Source organism: Colossoma macropomum, unplaced genomic scaffold (assembly GCF_904425465.1).
Source record: "Colossoma macropomum unplaced genomic scaffold, Colossoma_macropomum, whole genome shotgun sequence".
Classification (NCBI taxonomy): domain Eukaryota; kingdom Metazoa; phylum Chordata; class Actinopteri; order Characiformes; family Serrasalmidae; genus Colossoma; species Colossoma macropomum.
Window position 1 is genome coordinate 17,506,156 of NW_023494804.1, and position 21,258 is coordinate 17,527,413.

The 21,258-nt window shown below is 38.8% G+C and overlaps 1 protein-coding gene across 1 annotated transcript; it reads left to right on the plus strand.

The window, feature by feature from the left end:
• The first annotated feature begins 8,212 nt into the window (after nt 1-8,212).
• On the plus strand, nt 8,213-16,723 carry LOC118824812 (eosinophil peroxidase-like). The gene is given in 16 exon segments (XM_036595230.1): nt 8,213-8,305; nt 8,971-9,039; nt 9,351-9,447; nt 9,653-9,831; nt 10,191-10,323; nt 10,708-10,837; nt 10,933-11,139; nt 11,485-11,709; nt 11,711-11,852; nt 12,092-12,252; nt 12,400-12,658; nt 12,843-13,013; nt 13,282-13,519; nt 13,675-13,874; nt 14,976-15,035; nt 15,820-16,723. Coding segments are annotated over 15 exon segments (2,724 nt in total). The 5' UTR covers nt 8,213-8,305; nt 8,971-8,972; the 3' UTR covers nt 16,275-16,723.
• The last annotated feature ends 4,535 nt before the right edge of the window (nt 16,724-21,258 follow it).

A 21,258-nucleotide genomic window follows, 5' to 3' on the forward strand; every position in this document is an offset into this window, starting at 1 on the left:
AGTTTGTACAGGTCAAATATACAAACGCTTATACAAAAGTAATATAGCCTGCCAATACACCAGAACCACAGGCCTGATTTCTGTAGTTTCTGAGATAACTGAGCTTTGCACGTTTATTATATGATTTTGTGATCAGTTTGTGAAATTGTAAAATGAAGCTATTTTGTGATTTTTCCACTGACTATACCAGAATCAGAAACGAGAATCAACCCATTTGCCGTTTTTCAATATTGGTTTTTAAAATGAAAATCAAAAGAACAGAAGGTACACGGACCCGGAAGTTTTATTTCAAATTTGATTTCTATTCTCGTTTACTTTTTTTTTTTAACAACTCTATATTTTCTCATTTGTTGGCTGGGTAAGGTGGTTAAAGTACAGTAAAAGATTGGCTGTGGAAGTCAGGCAGTGATTGAGAAAACAGCAGGGGCACTTCTGGTCTAATCCACTTCCTGAAAATCATAAAACATGAACTCATGACGTTCCCACACACCTTCAGTTTAATGGTCCATCTAATGAATATTAATGTGTGTCAATTCCTTCTCACCCCTTGTATAAATATTGATTTATGATGACTTGGCTGCATGTAGCAGCTTTTGAAGTCTTTTGAAGCTCAGGTAGTTAAGACAGATAGATAGATAGATAGATAAATAGACAGACAGACAGATAGACATTGACACTGCTTCCTGCACAGACTCAAATTAAAACTATTTAATCATAGACATTGCTTCCCCTGGCTCACAATATTCTGAGATTTTCTCATTTTCATCATAACAGATCTTCACTGTAGGCTCCTAACAGTCACTGACATTCAGGATTTTTCACTGTGATTCGCCCCTAACAGTAGTCACTGGTTTTCACTGGTAACAGTGACTTGATTTTCATTTTCATCTATTTCTCGTTGCTACTCTAATAGGCCTCGAACAGCAGTCATAGGTTATCATTTGTTAATCTAAATAGTTCTATCCAATGATAGGCTGATTTGTTTTTCTTTTTCTCTATGTTCAATGTCATAATATAAATAATGAATATATTAGTTTCTAGCTAGGTAGATAGATAGATAGATAGATAGATAGATAGATAGATAGATAGATAGATAGATAGACAGGCAGACAGGCAGACAGGCAGACAGACAGACAGACAGAGAATTTATACTAGGACACTGTTGATGTGTCACTTGCTATTTTTATAAGCTCATTAGGGAGCTAATGCTAATGTGTTGCACATATTTTCACATTTGACAGAGAAAACTGTAAGCTTTGTTTAATTCTACACATTTCTGTATAAATACAGAATTGTTGTGATTGTGTGAGCACAGCATATCCTCCCACGTGGAATTTTTGTGGGTTTATTGTTATTCAGTATGCAACTTCTACCTCTCCTACAGGAAGAAAGCCTCAGAAATTACTGTAATAATGCCTGAGCTGGTTTATGAGCAGCCTGGCCACTTCCTATTTCCCTCGTTATGTCAGAAACATGACTGCAAAACACCAGAGGGCACCTGTGAGTGAGTCCTTAATGAATGAGAGTAAATGGAGCTCAAGGGCTTAAAATGAAAAGTTAAAATAGTTTCTAATCACTTGCCCAGAATCTTCCTTTAGTTTTATAAAGTAGAAGAATGTATTTCACTAAAAAAGCAAAGAAAACTTACCTGTATGTTTCCTCTTTTCTACAACAAACAAGTTTTGGGAAGCAGGACACTAACATTACTGCTAGTGAGTGCTGATTGGTTGGTGAACAAAGCAGCTCATTGGCTATTCGTGCTCACAGACATCATGGATGTACATGATGTGCCATTTTAAACTCCTATAACTCGAGTTCAAAAGCTCTTAAAAAATAACAGCGGTGTTAATATGTTTTATGCTATTCACTGTTCAGGATATGAATGTATTCTTTTACATTAAAAAAGTTTAAGCGTTTATAAACTATGATTTTGCTCAAATGCTCCATCTAAATCCATTCATTTTGGACTCACTCGGGAGCGCCCTCTAGCATTTGAGAAACGCGAAAGACATTACAGAGTGGTAATTCTCCTCTCTACAAATTCTGCTAATGCTATGTACCTGCACAGTAGCACTATACAACACGCCCCTGTGCACCAGCCTCCCAGAGTTTGAAGGCAGAATAGTACCAGAAAGTGAGACGTTTGAATTTTAGCTTAAATGTGTACATAAGGTCTGTCCATGCTGTTTTACTAAATCAGTTTATGTTGCATATCGAAGTAATCTGAAGCAGGCATATAAAGATTGTGGGATGCATTTGAGAAAGCACTTTTGGTGTCTATTTACTTTCAGTGTTTGTTAGCATCATTAGCCTAGAAGCTCCAGTTCTAAAAAAACAACTTGGGTACCAAACATGTCTTTGCTGATTGATTGCATTTGGGGTAAGCAAAAAATCATGTACATTTGATTATTTTGCTAAACTGTTCCTTAAATTCAATTATTTAATAGAGAACTGTAAGTTAAGGGTGCCAATATTTTTGCCATAACCATATGACTATGAGGATTCAACGATTCTTTATTTTGGACACTTTTAGGTCAAGATATTAGAGGTTACAAAAGGCTCTGGACCCTTCAAAACTCTAAATGTCTGTGGTGTTGAGGGCTTTTCCCCACCGAGCTGCTGTTCACCACTCTTTGACAAGAACGTTGTACTTAGTGTTTCCTCCTTCTCTTTCTCTTCTCTTTCTCATCCATTGCTCCTCTGTTTGCTCATTCACCAATGTTAATCCGAGCAAAAAATATTTGTTACTCAGATATAAATAATATTAAGAACAAAAGAGGTTATTATACTCAGCCTAAGCCTAAGCCTAAGTCTAAAACAAGACAATGAGTCTAAAAATGAGAACCCATAGCATGTAAGTGAACAGGCAAACTATTACATTTTGAATAGAAAGATTACATATATTGATCTGTCTGGGCAAAAGCTGATTTAAAAAATCAAGCACTGAATACAGCTGCAAGCAATGACTTCCTGGGACCAAGACCATAAGGATAATGAGGACATAAGGTAGGTATTGGTGAAATAGGACAATTTGCTTAACTGAAAGACAAATTACACATTAAATACTTGTTCCAAGCCTAAACTAAAATGCACCCTTTGCTAAGTAATTTGTAAGTATACACTGATATGGGAATTCTGGGCCAATGCTGATATCTTTCACATACATATCTGCCAATGTTGATACATTAACATTTATGAAATGTAGAAACTAGGACTAAATCCAATTACAGAGAAATATAATATTTATTTCTGTACTGTATTAAAATAAATACGTCATCAATAAAATCATCACTGAAGAGACGTTAACAAAATTTCAAAATATGAAGCTGCACATGTAAACAAAGATCTATTTATTACATCATTTTGTATGGTGAAACAATATAGGCCAATATGCTACTACTACCCAAATACCTTTTTTTACTACTGTTTCTGTTTTAAATCAAGTACCCAGAAACAGTCCAAGTAACTGTAACCTATCTATAAGAGCCACAGCTACACTAAGATGAGGAGGATGTCTTAGAAAGCCAAAGGGCAATGTTTGTGGCAGGCCAAGGGCCAAAAAAACAGAATAATATACAAACAAGGAAGGTAGATTTCAAATCGAGTTAAAAATGTGTTTTTCAACATTAAACTATAATATGCTGCTGAAATATTTTAAAATAATACAATTTTAAAGGGAAAATAATCATTAATAAAGTTGCATACAGGATAAAAATGTTTGAGGGAGTGCGGTTAGGAAAACTTTCTGATGGGTCAAATCAATCAAATGTTCCTCACAGGCCAACTTGGGGCAGCCCTGATCTATTTAAATAGACAAATACAAAAGTAGATCAAGGAGCAATGTTGAATTAGTCATTCTGCAAATGAGCAAGGATATGACTGACACTGATCAGAACATTTCCCAGTAGAGATAAAAGAAAAGTTCTACCATAATATTCTACCATAAAATCAAAGGATAAGGAAATGAGTCAAAAAGGTTGGTTCAGCCAGCCATGTCAACAGCACCGCAGACAGAGTCCTCCTCCAAAACTTCAGTTATTTTACAACTCCATTTAAATTTACAGTGACTGTTTTGAGAAAATGTTTTAACAAAGTCATTTATGAAAGCAACTTTTATTTACACCTGGTATGCGTTTGCAATAATAATAGATTTTTATGACAGCAAGTTTAACCTTAATATTCAGGAACATCTAAAGAAATTGTAATCTAGATCATAAAAATGTTGACTATGTTGCATTTGATCAGCTGTCTCTTTGCTTAAAAGTGACCCCATCACTACCTGTTAGCATCAGATAAGTCCGTAAATGTAAAACTACTTCACTTGATCACTCCTTACTGCTGATATCAGATTCCTTATTTCAATTTTGGCAGTTTATGTACAGCCAGCTGATAACTGATGTGTCTTACAAATACAGTGCCGTGTAAACTGGATGATTAAAAATCATCAACATGCAGAAATGTTTGATGATTATAATTAAAAAAAACAATTGTACAACCAGTTGAATAATAAGGCAGTTATGGTCAATTTAATAAAGAGAACTCATCATATCTAAGTATATGTATAGCTGTTTATAAGCCAATCTTGTTTTATGGCAGATGTGCAGGCATTTTGCAGCGAATAAGGATAACAGACAACAGGGCATCCATGTATGTATAGCTATGCTGAAGAACACCCTGCACCCATGATAAAATTACAGCAGCGCAGTTTTTTGTGGCTTATTGCTGTAATAGATGACATATCCTATGTGCCACTGGTTAAAAATTTTGAAAGCGTACTACCACTACTAAAACCAATCCGATTTCACCCCTTGCCCCCACCACTTAACTCTTAGCCCTCTGCTTTACGTGTTCACCCCTAGGAGTTGGGTGGCCCGATTTTCGCTAAGATGTAGGGGTAAGGTGAAGTGTTAGGGCTACATGGCCCTCCAAATGGAGGGTTTTCAGAAGGACGCTCCAAACGGAGTGTTATGAGAAAAAAAGAAAAACCGGCAAGATGGTTGTGACCAAAGAAACCCACAAATTATGATAACAATTGTAATGTCTTAGTTTAATGTCGTTTCAATGTATTATGGTCCTTTTCTTCATAACAAGCATAAAAAATAGTATCTAGTAGTTTGCTCAAATTTCCTGTTCCACCTTAAATTGTCCAGCAGTTGTGATGCTTGTAGCACCAGAATGTAACTGCTGCTTCATTTAAGGTGGAACAGGAAAATTTGAATGAGAAGCTGGCAAATAGCTGACTTCTGCTGTATATCACAGAAGAATTAGCTAGCGGTGGGCAATAATGAATAATTGCCCCCCCCCCTCTTTGAAAGCATATGATGCCCTAAATGTAACTAAAGCTCAGCAGCAAGGTTGCTGAACTTTACCCTCCTCTGCTATCACTGCAGACTGACAGGGTCGCCTACAGAGCACCGCCTGTTACTGAAGTAATGTTCTTTTTATTTGATGGTTGTCCCTTTTCATAGGGGAAGATTTCAACCACTACCCCTGTAACTCAGGTCCAAGGGGCAAGATGGCAATTAAAAACAAGGGGTAGGGGTAAAAATAAGAAATGGGATTGTAGGAAATAAACAGTACTTTGCAGAAAAAAATTAATTAAATTAAATTACATTGAAATAAAAAGCCATGTCAAAAGCAACAATTTTAACGTTGAGCAGGACAGAATGTACCAAGAAATTGGCTTATGATATTATGTGGTATTTTACATATGCATATCTGGAGCAATCAAGTTTTATTTCCTATCTCAGATTTATCCTGCTATATTCTGTGTGCCACTCCTTCAGAGACTGTCTTCCTCAAAGCCTCCTGTTCCCTTTTGAAAGAACAATGGTCCAGTGATGCAAGCCTTTAAACCTGTTCAAATATCTGACCAGCGTTGTTTCTGATAAGTGTAGCCATTACTACATCACACCGTACCCTAAATCTTCACACCTGAAAACATTTCCTTATTCCAAGCACACGGAAATGCTATAGCCTCAGATGTTGACAGATCTGAAATGCCCAGAAAAAAGCACCCATAGAACAATAGCCCCACTATTCTCATAACAAAGACACATAATTTAGTGTGATTACAGCTGTATGCATTTGTAGCCATCTCAGAATTTACTTGCAAAACCTGATGTACGTCAGGGGAAATCACAAGGAAGCACTTGACTAATCACTTGATCAATGTTTATTACATTTTTCTTTATTATGCCTTTAGAATATAATCACTGTTGTGCTGTAAGGTATAAAGAGGTTAAAGGTTAAAAAAGGCATTATTAAGACATTTTGGGGAAATAAATGAAAAGAAGTGCACAAGAGAGGTGCACTTTAATGCCAGATACATTAGAAATATCATGTTGAAGTGCTGATGTGATTTTGCATGACTTTTTTTTACAGTTTTCAACAGCAATGCACTAGCAAGAGTGGATAAACAAAGTGGGATTTCTTAGATAGCTGGACAGCGGATGCCAAAATATTACACTGCCCAGTAGATGAAAAAGTGACTTTCCTGTTGGACAGTGTTGATGTTTGGCATGCAGTTGCAACATTATGTTTAAAGCCAATGACAATTTTCTTTTAAAGATAATGTATTTGACTATGATTTAAGGAACTTTATGTTGCTGGTTTATCTCACCAAAAATCTTCTTTTACTTTGGTCTACCTCTATTGTACCTTCTGTAAACATGTGGCTCACAAATATCAACACTTTCTCCTTTGAAGGAATTAAAAAATTTCTCTTAGACAAAAACTGATAGTTGTGCTGACCAGACCAAAATGCAAAACTTAAAAAAAAGAGAAAAGAAACTACATACATATATACACACTATCTCTATCTCCACCTCTATCAAATACATTTATTCGCTTGGAGTGGTCTAAATGTTTCTGACAGCCATGTCCTCATTCTCATTCTGTTGAAATACAGATGTAATGTGATGTATGACAAAAAGTATACACCAAAAATAAAGGAATGTTTTCTGTTGTTGTCTTAACTTGAGGCAATGGTGCCAGTGCATGTGCCCAAATGCCAGCTCACAGGAAAAGAATGCATATCAAATTTACTTGAATTTGATGGTCAATTATATAGGTGGACACAGCATGTATCAGTCATACTGAACTAATTCTGTAATGGATATGAGAATAAACAGGTGATAATTTGCATTACTATACGTTTATCAGCTGTGGACGAATGACTAAAAAGTAGGTCACCGTGCACTGATTTATGGCACGTCAAGAGTGTCTGCATGTGTGGTTATTCAGTGATCATTTATATGTTTGCACGACTTGTACTACATTTTAAAAACAATCTGTACTCAGCGGTTATGACTCATTTATCTAGCTGTTTGAGTTCTGATCACACAATACTGTAAACGACTCACCTATTTATAGTAAAGCCATTTTCTATGAACATGAAAAAAGTTTTTTTTTAATGATAAAACATTTCAGGTTAACCTATTTAAAAATGAAGAACACAATTCTGGGAAAATGTATTACTTCACAAAAGATAACACTGTGTTTTACTGCCCGGTGAGGAGATTCCCGGCATCTGGCTGGAAGTCAGTTAATCAATATCAAACAGCTCTGACCTTGAGCTGCAGAGTGCCATAAACAAAAAGAACAGACGAGTAACCTCTTTCATATGCTTTGTTGCAAAAGAATAGAACAAAATAAAAGATATTACAAATGGTTTCTAGCCTTCACTCTTAAAGCAATGATACAGCCAAATTAATAAATAAATAAATAAAAATCACACAATTTACCACTTAGTCAATCAGCCAAGACATGTTTGATGTCCAAATTTGCTTCTTCAATTTGCGTCGCAAACCATTTGCAGGTCTTCACTCAGCATGACACCTGTGTTCTAAATGGTTGCCCCAGCTACATGGTGAGCTACATTTTTACAGTTTACGGCAAGCCATACTGTGTCCTAAACCACATCACCGAGTCTGCCTAACCCTATTACGCCACAGAATAACCGTTTGCGTTTCCATAAAGAACTTTTCGATGTATGGTTCTTTAAACATCCATATAACCAAACACTGAAGCCAAGAACTTTATGGAAATCTTTATTTTTACGAGTTTCCTTTTTGGCAAAGTACCAATAGGGATATATCACACTACTGAACTTTTATCAATACTTGAGTCAAATAAGATGCTAAGTAAAAGGAAGCAGGAAACACTTTGCTGAAGAACATTAGACCCCACCTGTGAGATGGAGGTAGGGTGAGGTATCTGGCTGAGTATAAAAGTCCTGTAGCACAGCAGGACTGTACACTGCACACTCCAATTCACCTCAAGAGAAGAGGAATCAAATACACGGGTGAGAAATTACATGTATCTTAGGCTCCTGCTTAGATTTTTCCATTTCATAGCTCTGGCACTCTTACGGTCTTCCTGACTTTTATTTGAGAGGCGTTCTTGCAATACACAAATGATGCCTTGCACATAGAGTGTTGTTGTACAACCTATTTAGATACAAAATTCTAATTCTGTCCAAACCTCTCCTGGTAGACGTTAGAATTGATGTTGTTTGGTTTCTGCTTTAGAAGAAAAGGACAAAAGTCTGAAACACATTTTTCAAATGTGTAAAGCTTGGATTATATTTTTATTATCTGTCAGAGAAAAAACTATCTGTGGGGGATATAGAGAGTAGACTATCAGTATTATGATGTATTTTTAGATGCAAAGCACCTCATGGACCTGGCTTGTCTGTCTGTCGAGCAGTCAGTCACTCACTCACTCACTCACATTTAGCAGGGCAAAGATTCTTCACAGTAGCACAAGGAGCTTTTGCTGGCTTACAGGAGTGGTGCTTCACATCAATGACACTTTGTGTTCTTGTTTCCTCTTAGAAAGTAAAAATTCAGCTATACAACGTTATTTGTATAACTTTCACTACTAATGCTGAGGAGCCTCATAGAGAAGACTTTGATCATGACATGTTTATTCTTGTGGGTTAAATATGTCTCTCTGTTACTATTTCAGATATGAATCTCTTAATATCCATTGTGGTGCTGGGCTTGTGTTACACACTCAACCACCTGACTGTGTCCGGTGAGTTAACACATGACAAGAAAATTTCACCAGAAAATTCAGGTGATGTGAAATATCGCTGCTTCACAAACCTTGATTAGTTGGTTTTCCAGATACTACCAAATAGCCTTAGACTAAAGAAAGTTTTAATGATGGATCACGACTAAAAGCTAATCTAGAATCGTTATGGAACTCAATGGAGTTAAGGGCTTTGTTTAGGTGGGTTTATCTTACAGCTGAACAGATATAATAAACGATCTACAGAGTTTCTGTTCCTACATGTGTCCATGACTTTGACTCTACTGTACCCTACCAAACTACCGTTTGTGTAGGATCTGTACAGGAGGGCTTGGGTAGACCTTTCATTCTGGAAGCTATTGAGGAGGCCAAAAGACTCGTAGATGATGCTTACCTATACTCTCGTCAAGAGTGAGTCAACATTTTTCCTGCAGCATTTTTTAAAGACTTTTTAATAGGTATTTTTATAGGATTTATTGTGAGATGTATAATACCCATATACAAATAAATGTAATATAATGCAAATATTTGAGAATTCACTGTATTTAGATTTTAAATCTGCTGAAAATACAGCACAATACATTTTCTTATATATCTGTGTGGTTGCTGTTTACAGGAGTCTGGCGAGGGTGCGTAAGGACACCTTCATCAAGCCGTCTGATAAGCTACGTCTGCTGAAGCAGCCATCCCGAAAGACACGAGAGGCTGTGAGAGCTGCAGACTACCTGCAGCAGACCCTGAGAATTATCTCTGAGAAAACACACCACGCACACAAGAGATCCATTAATGCTACAGGTCTGACCACCTTAACCCCTTCCAAATCTTTTGCTGGCAGTAGCAAAAGCATGATATTATTTTATATGAGTTACCTCTCACTTTCAATCCAAACCACCTTTGTGTTTTCAAGTAGAAGACGAGATATGATTTGAATTTGCTGAGAAGTTATTATTGTGATTATCTTTTCCAGCAAAAGATAGTATAGACTCGAAACCTTTCAATATAATGTAAACAGAATTAAAATGTAATTCATTGTGTAATGCAATTCAAAATGTAATAACATATTTTTTTAGAATAGTGTCACATAATTGAAGCAATCCTATACAACAATTAACAATGCTGTATATTTACCCCTATATATCTGTTCTCTCTCGCAGCACTGATTACTCCTGAAGAGCTCCAGACTATTGTACGCCTGACAGGCTGTGCTGCTCAAGTCCAGCCCCCTTCCTGCAGGACCACGCCCCTTATCAACAAGTACCGCACCGCCAACAGCGTCTGCAACAACCGGTGAGTTGAACAGGGACATGGTGGTAGTGCACTTGTAAAAGAACTCATAGGTTAGAGAAGTAAAGAAGTCATAGGTTAGGTTAAAGACATGCTGATGTGTCATTTAACTAATATACTTTTCAGTTATCCCTTATATAAGTCCTAGTGACAGTCCTTTAAGTCTCAAAATATATCACCAGAGAGGTTATTTATAATGTGATTTCTTGGTTATGTTGTTGTTGTTGTTGTTGTTGTTGTTGTTGTTGTAAATATAATGGATAGCCAGTTAGCTGCATCCCTACGTGCATTGCTGGAATTTTACTGAAACTATTCAGCATTTAGGCCATAAAAAATGTTGCCCCTCTCGAGTGTAGAATAGGTAACAGTGTTGTTCTGGATCTTTAGGAGGAATCCACTTCTTGGTGCAGCAAACACACCCTTAGCTAGCTGGCTCCCTCCTATTTATGAAGATGGTATCTCCCAGCCTGTAGGATGGGATCTAAACAGACTCCATAATGGGTTCATGCTACCTCTGGTAAGACAGCAGTCTTTCATTCCAACGAGCTTTATGTTGTCAGCCAGGTGAGTCCAAGCTCAAATGAGATCTCTTTTTCATGCCTGCTCTTCCAGGTGAGACAGGTGTCTAACCACATCCTGAGCACCGCAGATGCTGATGTTCAGGGCGACAGTGAGCTCACGCACCTGGTCACCTTCTTTGGCCAGTGGAACGACCATGATCTGTCCCTCACTCCACAGTCACCCAGCATCCGATCCTTCAGCAGCGGCATCAACTGTGATGAGAGCTGCGAGCGCTCCGAGCCCTGCTTCCCCATCCAGGTTAGTAGTCCCTACTGCATCCGTTTGTGTTTTCTGTTCTGAACTAATGTTAAATTAGTATCTAGCATAGGCTACACTAGATCTACATTAGAGCTATACTAAATCTGGTGATCTGACTTGGCGTAGAACATTTGGCGTTCTTTGTCTTAAAGGAATCCTTTAACCAAAATGCTAAAATTGGTAATGAGGAACAAAACCAATTACTGTAATTCTAATGAAATTACGTTTACTCGTCACATTAGCATCTTACTTTTCAAAACATTATATTTACATAAATCCTTCACTGAAGAAAATTTAGCATGACATACTGACTAAACTTTTGCCAACGTTTTGCATTTTGCTTAGTTTCCTTCTGATGACACACGCCGGCCCCCACCTGCTCCAAACAGCTGTCTCCCCGTGTTCCGTTCTGCACCTGCCTGTGGTTCTGGTAACAACGCCTTCCTTTTCGGTGGTGTACCCAAAGTAAGGCAGCAGATCAACTCCCTGACAGCATTCCTAGATGTGGGCCAGGTGTACGGCTCTGATGAGGGGCTTGCGCGAGAACTCCGTGACCTCTCCAACGACAACTGGCCTTTTGCTGGTCAATGACCGTTTCCAAGACAATGGTCGAGAGTTGCTGCCCTTCACTAAGGTGGCTAGCAACATGTGCAGCACACGCAATCAGATCCTCAACACCACAGACCAGGAAGAAGTTCCATGTTTCATTGCTGGTCAGTTTTACTTTCCAAAGTTTTCTGGGACTCAGTCAGAGTCTAAACTTGCTCATTGCCTCTGAAGTACAGAAAAGTAGTGAATAGTAACAGTTTATTTAAATAGCATTTTTCATGTTTCACTTATTTGGAGAAATGTTTAATAAAGCAACAGACACAGCATCAAACAAAAAAGTGCAAGATATTAACTAACATTGCAAAATGTCATTTTAAAAGTTCTGCTCTTGTTGGCTCTGCAGGTGACTCCCGTGTGGATGAGAACATTGCTCTAACTTCAATACACACGCTGTTTGTGAGAGAGCACAACCGGCTGGCCCGTGCCCTGCGCATACTCAACCCCCAATGGAGCAGTGAAACACTTTACCAGGAGGCTCGCAAAATCATGGGTGCCTATCACCAGGTACTGCATACTTACATGTTCAAACACACACACATATTTAAACTCGCAAAGTCCTGAGAAAAGTAATTGAGTAAAATACAATACTAATTTGGACTCTAATAAACTCATACATATATAATGGGCTTTAATGGTGTTTCTGCCTCATAGATCTTGGTGTTTAGAAACTACCTGCGACACATCGTGGGTCCAGAAGCCATGCAGAGGCAGCTCGGTCCCTACCCTGGCTATGACCCCAATGTTGATCCAAGCATCGCAAATGTTTTTGCCACCGCTGCCTACCGTTTCGCCCATGTGACCATTCAGCCTCTCGTCTTCCGTCTGGATGAAAACTTTAACAACCATCCACAGTTCTCCAGTGTCCCTCTCTTTGAGGCCTTCTTTACACCCTGGAGAGTTGTCTTTGAAGGTAAGAACTGGCCCATTTAAGAGACTAATGTCTTTATTGAAATCCGTTTCTGGAGGATCACATTATTGTACATTTTTTCTGCTCTGACATACCTAATCTAATTTGAGAATCTGATAGCTGAAGAGTGAAATCAGGAAAATAAAAAACAGAGAGCTATAAAAGAATTGTCTAATTGACTATCCAGGTGGTATTGATCCTCTGATCCGCGGCCTGATTGGCAAGCCAGCCAAGCTGAATCAACAGGACCACATGCTGGTGGATGCACTGAGGGAGAGGTTGTTTGCTTTCACCAGTCACATTGCCATGGACCTGGCATCCCTTAACATGCAAAGAAGCCGTGACCATGCCCTGCAAGGTACACATGCAGCTATGTACACAAAAAGAGGTTTTTTTATTCTCTGTACTTTCTTGCACTAATAAAGATGCTCTCTGGTTGCACCAGATGGAATACCTTCAAGCCAGGCTTCTCATTGAGATCCATTCTAGACATATTCACATGAACATATCAGAACTTCTTCTGAAAACACTTCACATATGTTATCATACACAAAGACTTATTCTGGATACTCCAGTGCGTTCTCAAGTCCAATTCACAGAACCATGTTTTATTCTAACTCCACTAGGTTATAATGCATGGCGGAAGTTCTGCAACCTCTCCACACCTCAGAATGAAGCTGAGCTGGCCGTGGTGCTGAACAACACAGATCTGGCAAGCAGACTGATTACATTCTACAAAACCCCTGCCAACATTGATGTCTGGGTGGCAGGTGTAGCTGAACCTTTTGTCCCTGGAGGCCGAGTCGGACCTCTCTTCTCCTGTCTCATTGCAACCCAGTTCCAGAAGATCCGTCAAGGCGACAGGTATTGTGTGGGATCAAATGAGCTTCACAGGACTGATTGAATGTACTTTAATGTTTGAATGTTTTAAAGTTTTAATGTCTAGAGCAGTGGTTTTCAATCTAGGCTAAAGTGAATGTGCTTGTGAATGGTTCTAATTTTAGTCTCTCTCAATCCAGGCTCTGGTGGGAAAATCGTGGGGTATTCACCAAAAGTCAGAGACAGTCACTAGCCTCCGTGTCTCTGGCTCGCATCATCTGTGACAACACAGGCATCAGGAGAGTTCCTGCGGATCCCTTCCTATTTAACCCCAACAGAGCTAACTTTGTTGATTGCAATGACATACCAGATATAGACCTCACTCCCTGGATTGAGGCTGGTAAGGCAAAACAACAAATTTCTGTTCATGCACACTTGTGAAATCCACAGACAAAATCAATGCCTTTTCCTTTTCTTTGGTCATTTAAATGTGATTATTTGTTCAACACAGTTTAATTCTTAATAATATTGTTTATGTTCCAGTACTCTTTCCAATGTTAGTAAGTTTTCATCTAGTTCTTCACAACACATTATAGGCCCTCAATGTCCTTGATATGGGGGGTCATGGACAGTCTTTTTTAGTTATCATTACTCAACTAGGCAGGGATAAACCAAGCTATGCCCAATGAAAGTAAATCATGCTGTCATGGACTTCCATTGCAGTGGATTGCAGTGGCCTTCTTGTCATTTGCACCACTCAGGATCTAACAGGTTTTAGGAAAAATGAGGCAAGGAGGAAAGAACTTCACTGACATACATAGCTTATCAATTCCACTGTATGACACTTTGAAGCCTTGATTGGCTTTATTCACTTTTTTTGGTATTTTCTTTTCAGAAATGTGAAATCGTAGGTCTGTTGAACAAATAATCATATTTTATGACCTTGCTGTTTTACCTTTAGTCTGTCTTGTATTCTTAGAAGACCATGTATAGAGTGTAGTTTAAAATACTGTCTTTATAGTTTCTGTGGTGTTGGCTTACCTCTGGTGTTTGACCTTCTAGGCGAGCGTGACAGTCACAGTGTACACAGTGGAAATGAGGTTAGCCAAGCATTATTTCATATGAGATAAAAAAAATCACCTGTGAAGTGAATGCATTTATTATACTGGGATTGATTTGGTACTCTCATGAATTGACTCAAAAATAAAGACTTTATTGTTTTGATTAAAAGACGGGTCTGTATGGGAACTCTCTTTCCTCGGACATGGCATTCCATACAAAGGCACTCGTAAAAGTGATGTTCTAAGACACAGATAATCCATGAATTGCATTAGGCCTTTGTAGGACAGTCCATTCACTTTCCACCTGGTTGCTTGGCTCGGGATTCTCTGATTAACATCTAATTACTCCCTAACTGAGTGTTTCCCTGTCTTCTCTGAAGATGTTTACATGTCCATAACTGCAAGATATGTAACTAATCTGTTTTTTAATCCCTTTTCAGATCCTGATGCAGAACCGTTACCAGGACCCACAGGACCTAGAGGACCTGCAGGCGAACAGGGTAATGTAACTTTGAAAATATTTTGAATTAAAAAGAGTATTTAGTTAGTAATGTTAACTTGGTACTAGTGACTACTGGCAGATGCTGCATTTTGAGGTAGATATGTAGAGCAGAAGTATTTTGTTGTATTTTAGTTAGTCTCAGGCTCAGACCCCTCTGCTCTCAAGGTATATGTACTGATATACACCGCATGCTGAAATTACCACACATCAGAATTTTGTCTTTCATAACCATTTGCACTTCTAGCACTGTTTTTTTTGTCATGGCAGTAGAACGCAACTGTCAAGCCAAATACTGGACAGAACCAAGCAATTGCCATCTCTACACACAGTGAAAACAACTGACACTTTTCTGAGCAAAGTATAATTAGTGAACTGTTCTCTGTTTGAGAAACAGTATGTCATTTCAGACGAGTCTGTTTTTGTTGTGCAAAGATTGAACAAAAACAACAGTTTGTGGGTGGTTGTTTTGCATATCAGTCCTATAGCCCCTTTCCTTCTAAGCACTTCTAAAATCCTATGTGGTCTGGATTATTTCAGTATAGTCTTATGCAGCTTGCAGCAGAATTGATTTCATCATGTGTGGTATTTACACAGTAATAATACAATTTGGGCTTTGTGTTTGTTAATTTTATTTTTCAATCCGATACTGTTTGAGGGCTGGGAAACACTGTTCTAAGAGTAGTTCCTGTATTTCAGTGCTACCTTTACTGTCTTCTTCATTTTTTGTAAAACTGACCATTCTGTTTCCAATCTTCATTCTTTCTCTCTCCCACACACTTCAGGTCCCCCAGGGGCGCCTGGGATAAGAGGCCCACCTGGACCCCCTGGCCCTGCTGCTAACATCACAACCCAGCAATCTGCCTTCTCTATGCATCTCGGGCCCATCTCCTCTTCCACCAGCCGAAACAGAGTCATCATTTTCCGTGAGACGATCTTCAACAATCTGAATGAGTACAGCACCCAGACAGGCGAGTTCACCTGCAGTGTGGCCGGTGTATATGAGTTTGTCTTCTTCTTAACATCATCTCGGAGCGTGGGCACCGTGACACTGCAGCGCAACCGTGCTGTGGTTCTGAGCAGCGTGGCGTCTCAGCAAAGTCCTGGCAGACTGACATATAGCGGGCAGGCAGTCCTGCAGTTAAACCCAGGGGACAGTATAAGGCTGGAGGCCAGTCTCGGCAGCAATGGCCTTTCTACTGATAGCTACATCAACGGACATCTGATTTTTACATTCTGAAGTGGCCTCTGGTTTAAACTCAATATGTAAATGCATTTAATACACACACACTTCCCCCTTACCCCTGCACATAATCAGCTCAACAACTGCCATCCCTGTATTACTTTCACTGTTTCCTCTGAAGTTTCTAAATCTGCTTTCCTGTTTACCTGTACTTTCCTGTTTCCCGGCACTGATACAACAAAGCCTCAACAACAGTCACCACAAAGTACTGTTACATTTACAACTGTTTTACATTACAATGTGAATTTTGTTTTATCCATGTGGTAGAAATAACATTTGAAGGCTGTTTTATGTGAAAATGATGAATTATGCACATTTGCTTAGCAGAATCAATGCTATTTTTTTCAGTTGTACAATCTCCAGGGATTTGCTTCCTTTTATGTAATTTAGTTTATAATCACAGGTGATGACGTGAATTCACATGCACTTTCATATGTGTTGTAATAATAAATAATAAATACAAATAAAAGAAAATGTTTCTCTGTTCAAGTCTCTTTAAAGGTTTTTTGCTTGTTTATTGTGTATACTGGCACAAAAACATAGAATATAGATGCCAAGTAGAGAGCTAGAAGAGTGGAAAAAAGATGAAGAGATGCACATGAACAGCGGAGCGGAGACAGAGGAGCTGCATGTAAAACACAGAGCTGTTATAATGTTTATAATGTATGGATTCAGAGGTCAAGTCACTCTCTTTACAATTTCAAGTGAGCTGCTAGTTTGTAGTGAAACATCTCTCCAGCTCCAGCTGCAATATCAATGTTTCTCAATCCCATATTAATCCCCAGTTTGAGCTTTCACTACACATAAAAGCACAAACAGGTCCGGTCCAGTAAGTTTAGCTTTGTTTGTGTCATGATATCCAAGCAGATTTGGGAGTTTGAGTTCTTATTCATAGCCAAATCTCGTTATGTGTGTTATTCTCTCTCTGCCTTGTCATCTAGTGTGAGTGCCCACATGTTTCTGTTTGACACATCTTCCCGCCTGCTTCCCATGTACTTATGCTGTCAAACCTCATATATGCTGTTCAGCAGTCACCACATATCAGTTTGTTTAGTTAACTTACGCTCATTTGCTCAATAAAATCTGTAACATATTCTAGGCCAGTTAATGCTATTAAAAAATAATCAGCCCTATAAAAGATATAAAAAAAACCTAAACAAAAAGTTCCATTTTATGTGCATGTTTTTTATTTGTATTTTACAAAGTCTAAATCACAATTGTGTTGATAACTTGATTTATGAATTACAAATTAAAGATCATACCTAATGCATACCTCAGCTTATTCTGTTCATTCTTTCATTCTTTTTAAAGATTTATTTTTTTTGCTTGAGCATTCTGGATACTAGAAATCTCAAAAAGTGTGTGAATGAAGTTTGTGATGATAAACACAGTTAAAGGATTTTGTTGACATATGTTTCTGTGTGAGATACGCATCGCACTTCCTATTCAACTACTCAGTGGGATAGTATGTTTCCAGTATGTTTTAAACAGCAATCATAATGCGACCAACACATAAATATTCAGATACTGATGGCAAGTTTTACAAAGGATATTAAAAGATAATCTGTCCTTTCCAATAAGGGCTGGTTCGACAGCAGATATCATCTTGCCTGGAATTCAAGGCTTTTCTAGGATATCCTATCGCCTGGAATTTGAGGCAGTCCCTTTTCTAACAAACACATAGGAAATTCATTTTATGCCTAAGACCAGGGGAAACTGTGTATTAGGGCAGTAAGATTAAAAAAATTAATTGATTAACTGATTTTTAGTCTTGATTTGTAACTGGTTTGTATCAACTTAAAATCTCCAAAACAGGAGTTGCCGTGCAATACTGCAACAACACTCAGGCTAATCCTAAACATATATCCTTCAAGTCACCAAACTATGCTAGACTGGCTGGTTAAATAGTTAGACACAGAGCAGGTTTGATGCTCTCCCATCTATTGCCAGTAGATGGAGGCAGCAATACTACCAGCTTCATGGTCATGTCCAGTATGTAAAGGCAGATCTGAGCCAAAGACACACATTCCTTTGTGCTGAAAAGTGCAAAATCTGTGATCTCTCAGCTGCAGTCTGATATATAAACTCTATTATACTTGAGGGGTTATTTTACACTGTTGTCCCTTGAGATTCTTGTGCAAGAATCTAACGTAGTTATTCTGAAACTACATCTTTTGTGAATTTCTCTCTCATTTATATGCATCTTACAAGCTTCTTTATTCCTCTCACTGTCAACCTAAATTCTGTTTTTTTTTCTTCGCTACAGCCCGCCTTAGCTGCATCACTGGGTCAAGTAACATTCTCTATCACCCCATTCTGGCAGGGATCCTCAAACAGTGCTGCTTTGCGAAGCTGCATTGGCTTTCTTAAGTGCTCCATGCCACACGCGATGTTTAGTTTTCAGTCAGTAGTTATGCTGGATCCAACCTTTGTCACAACACAATGATGACACACCGGTTTACATTTTCCATAGAAAGCAATCCTGGAGCAGGATTTATAATGAGGTAACCGAAAAAATGCCTCAAATGGAATTCGAGAAATGCAACTGCATTGCATTAGAAGAGGAAGTTCCTGCTCTGGATCATCTAAACTCCACCCCTTTTTTCTCTGTGATTTCTCACTGAATTCAGCACACACGCGCAGAGTGCCACGTAGGCCGATGTGTATGTGTGCATGTGTGTGTGTGTGTGTGTGTGTGTGTGTGTATCGAGGCTTCGCTCTTAGACTGTGAGTAATGGAAACCTCCTGTTTGTGCAGGAAAAATCAGCTGAACTGGTCTGTGTCGAGCTCCCGTTTCACTGGAATTTTATGTGGTATAGAACAAGACAAGAAGCATGTGTTAGCGTCTGCAAAGTTACAGCTCATCTATTATTCTTGCTGCTTGCTTTGTATGTGTCCAAAGTATCACACAAGCACCAATGAAGATGGAGAGGAATAACAGTCAGGTAGAGCAGAAAATGGACTTGACAGTTACTGGAGGGTTGTATAAAAAAGTCTGCAGTATATTGTATTTGCAATTAACAAGTATGCTTCAGTACATAAAACAATCAGGTTTTGCTTCTTGGAATTGACTCTCCCACATCCATTCCAGTTTTTGGCATTTTATTAGTCAAAACAGGTGTCCTCATTTTTCATGAACTAGTGAGTCAGATGGAAGATTTGTATCATCCAATTCCGCTGACCCACCTCCATCAGTCACTGATCAGTCGGTCCTGCAGGTTTGTTACTAAGGTTACTAAAGATCATCGTGCTATAAGAGTTCTCGTGTTAAAAGCTGCATGCTTTTGTGTTTTCTAAGTTATTCCCAGTAAAGAATGAACCTGTGGTGTTCTCCTGTCATTAACCTGAAGACATGCACAACGGAACATTACATTCTTCTCAAACTCTTACTCCAGCCACACAAATTCTTTCTTCCACTCGATTTTGAACTTTCTAATTTGTTTTTTTCTGAAGCGATCACTATTGTCCAGTTCTTTTTGTTGTGAGCACAGCCACTGGCAGTAAAGCATACAGCAGAATTCTAAAAAGAAGGTGGTGATTAACGTTAGGTTAACGTTACAGTCAGCAAAAATCAGGTTTGGGTTGTTCCCTTATTAGCGTTGGATATTTGTAATTGTGTAAATATTGAACTGGTCTGGTGGTTTGTTAAAAGGTCAACCTACAACAACTAAAAAAATCTTCAAGGCAAAAATCTTCAAGGCCACACAGACCATATATTCTACATTTTAACAATTGTGGCCAGAGGCACCAGCAAAGACTGCTGCAGCAATGCTTGGGAATAATCTTTTTTAATTGTCTTCCAGTTAGGTGGCCGGTATGGCCAGTACGGCTTGCATATGGCATTTGGCAGAGGGTGTTACAATGGAAATTACCACTGGAAAAAGTGATGGCATTCTAGGGCTACTTATCAGCTTCATAGAACATTTTATATTTTACTATGAGATGCCCCTTAAATAAGTTACTCTCTCGTCTGAATCACCCTGAGTGCCCTTCTGGCCTACGCCTCTGACAGATGTTGGAACATGCTGACCAAGCCTGCAGATCTACTATTGCATTGCCTTCTGCATGCTTACCCAGGCACTGCTGCTGGTGTGTCACAAGAGGAGAATTCCAGCAACGTGGACTGAGGATCTAGGTTAATCGCTTGCAGATGTGGTTCCACCGCTGAAGAGTGGTTCATGCCGCCAACGCAAGGGGAGCCCGACAAATTGCATCAAAATATGAAAAACAACAATGACCCAGTATAGATGGTTCTGCTCAGCTGGTGCTAGCTGCAGAATGTATTTTTTCCCCATTTTAATAGTCCCAAGTCCCGAGGTTGAAATCAATAAAAGATGCTTTTTTATTTGACCTGCAGAAAGCAGACAGCCACACCGGAACACTTTATTGAGATACTTGATTCTGGCTTTGTGGATAGTGGCAGATATTCTAGGCTGCATGAACAGAGTAGCTCAGGATAGCTAGTCACGCTAGAGGAAAATACTTTTATATTATCCCACTGAATGTTAAAGCAGATGGCAAAAGACAAAATTTATGAACAGAACATTAAAATGTGTTACTTTGTCCTTTGGTCACAGTGTTCTTTCCATTTCACATCCGTTCTTGATTCCTGTTTTTGGTGAGATAGTTGTGCAGCGAAAAGTGGACAATACTTTTTCAGTGTGCCTTCATAACTTTTTTGGCACACTGGGTTGAAACGTCTGAAATTTATAAGAGACTCTGCTACACAAGAACGTTTGGAAGTAAGGTGCATTTTTGTAGTGTAAAGTCATGCTCCCTAGCCAGATCCTGCCTTACAAAAGCAGTCGAGATCACGTGATTTTCCTCTGAAACGTGTTGCAGACCGTTTTATAATGCTGGTCGTCTACTCCAGTAAAACAGAAGGCCCTCACTTCTCATCATGCCATGGCTGCAGGCTTCTGAGCTTATTGCAGCTGATATTAATAACTTTGTTTGTCTGAGTTCCTGACAAAAAATGTCT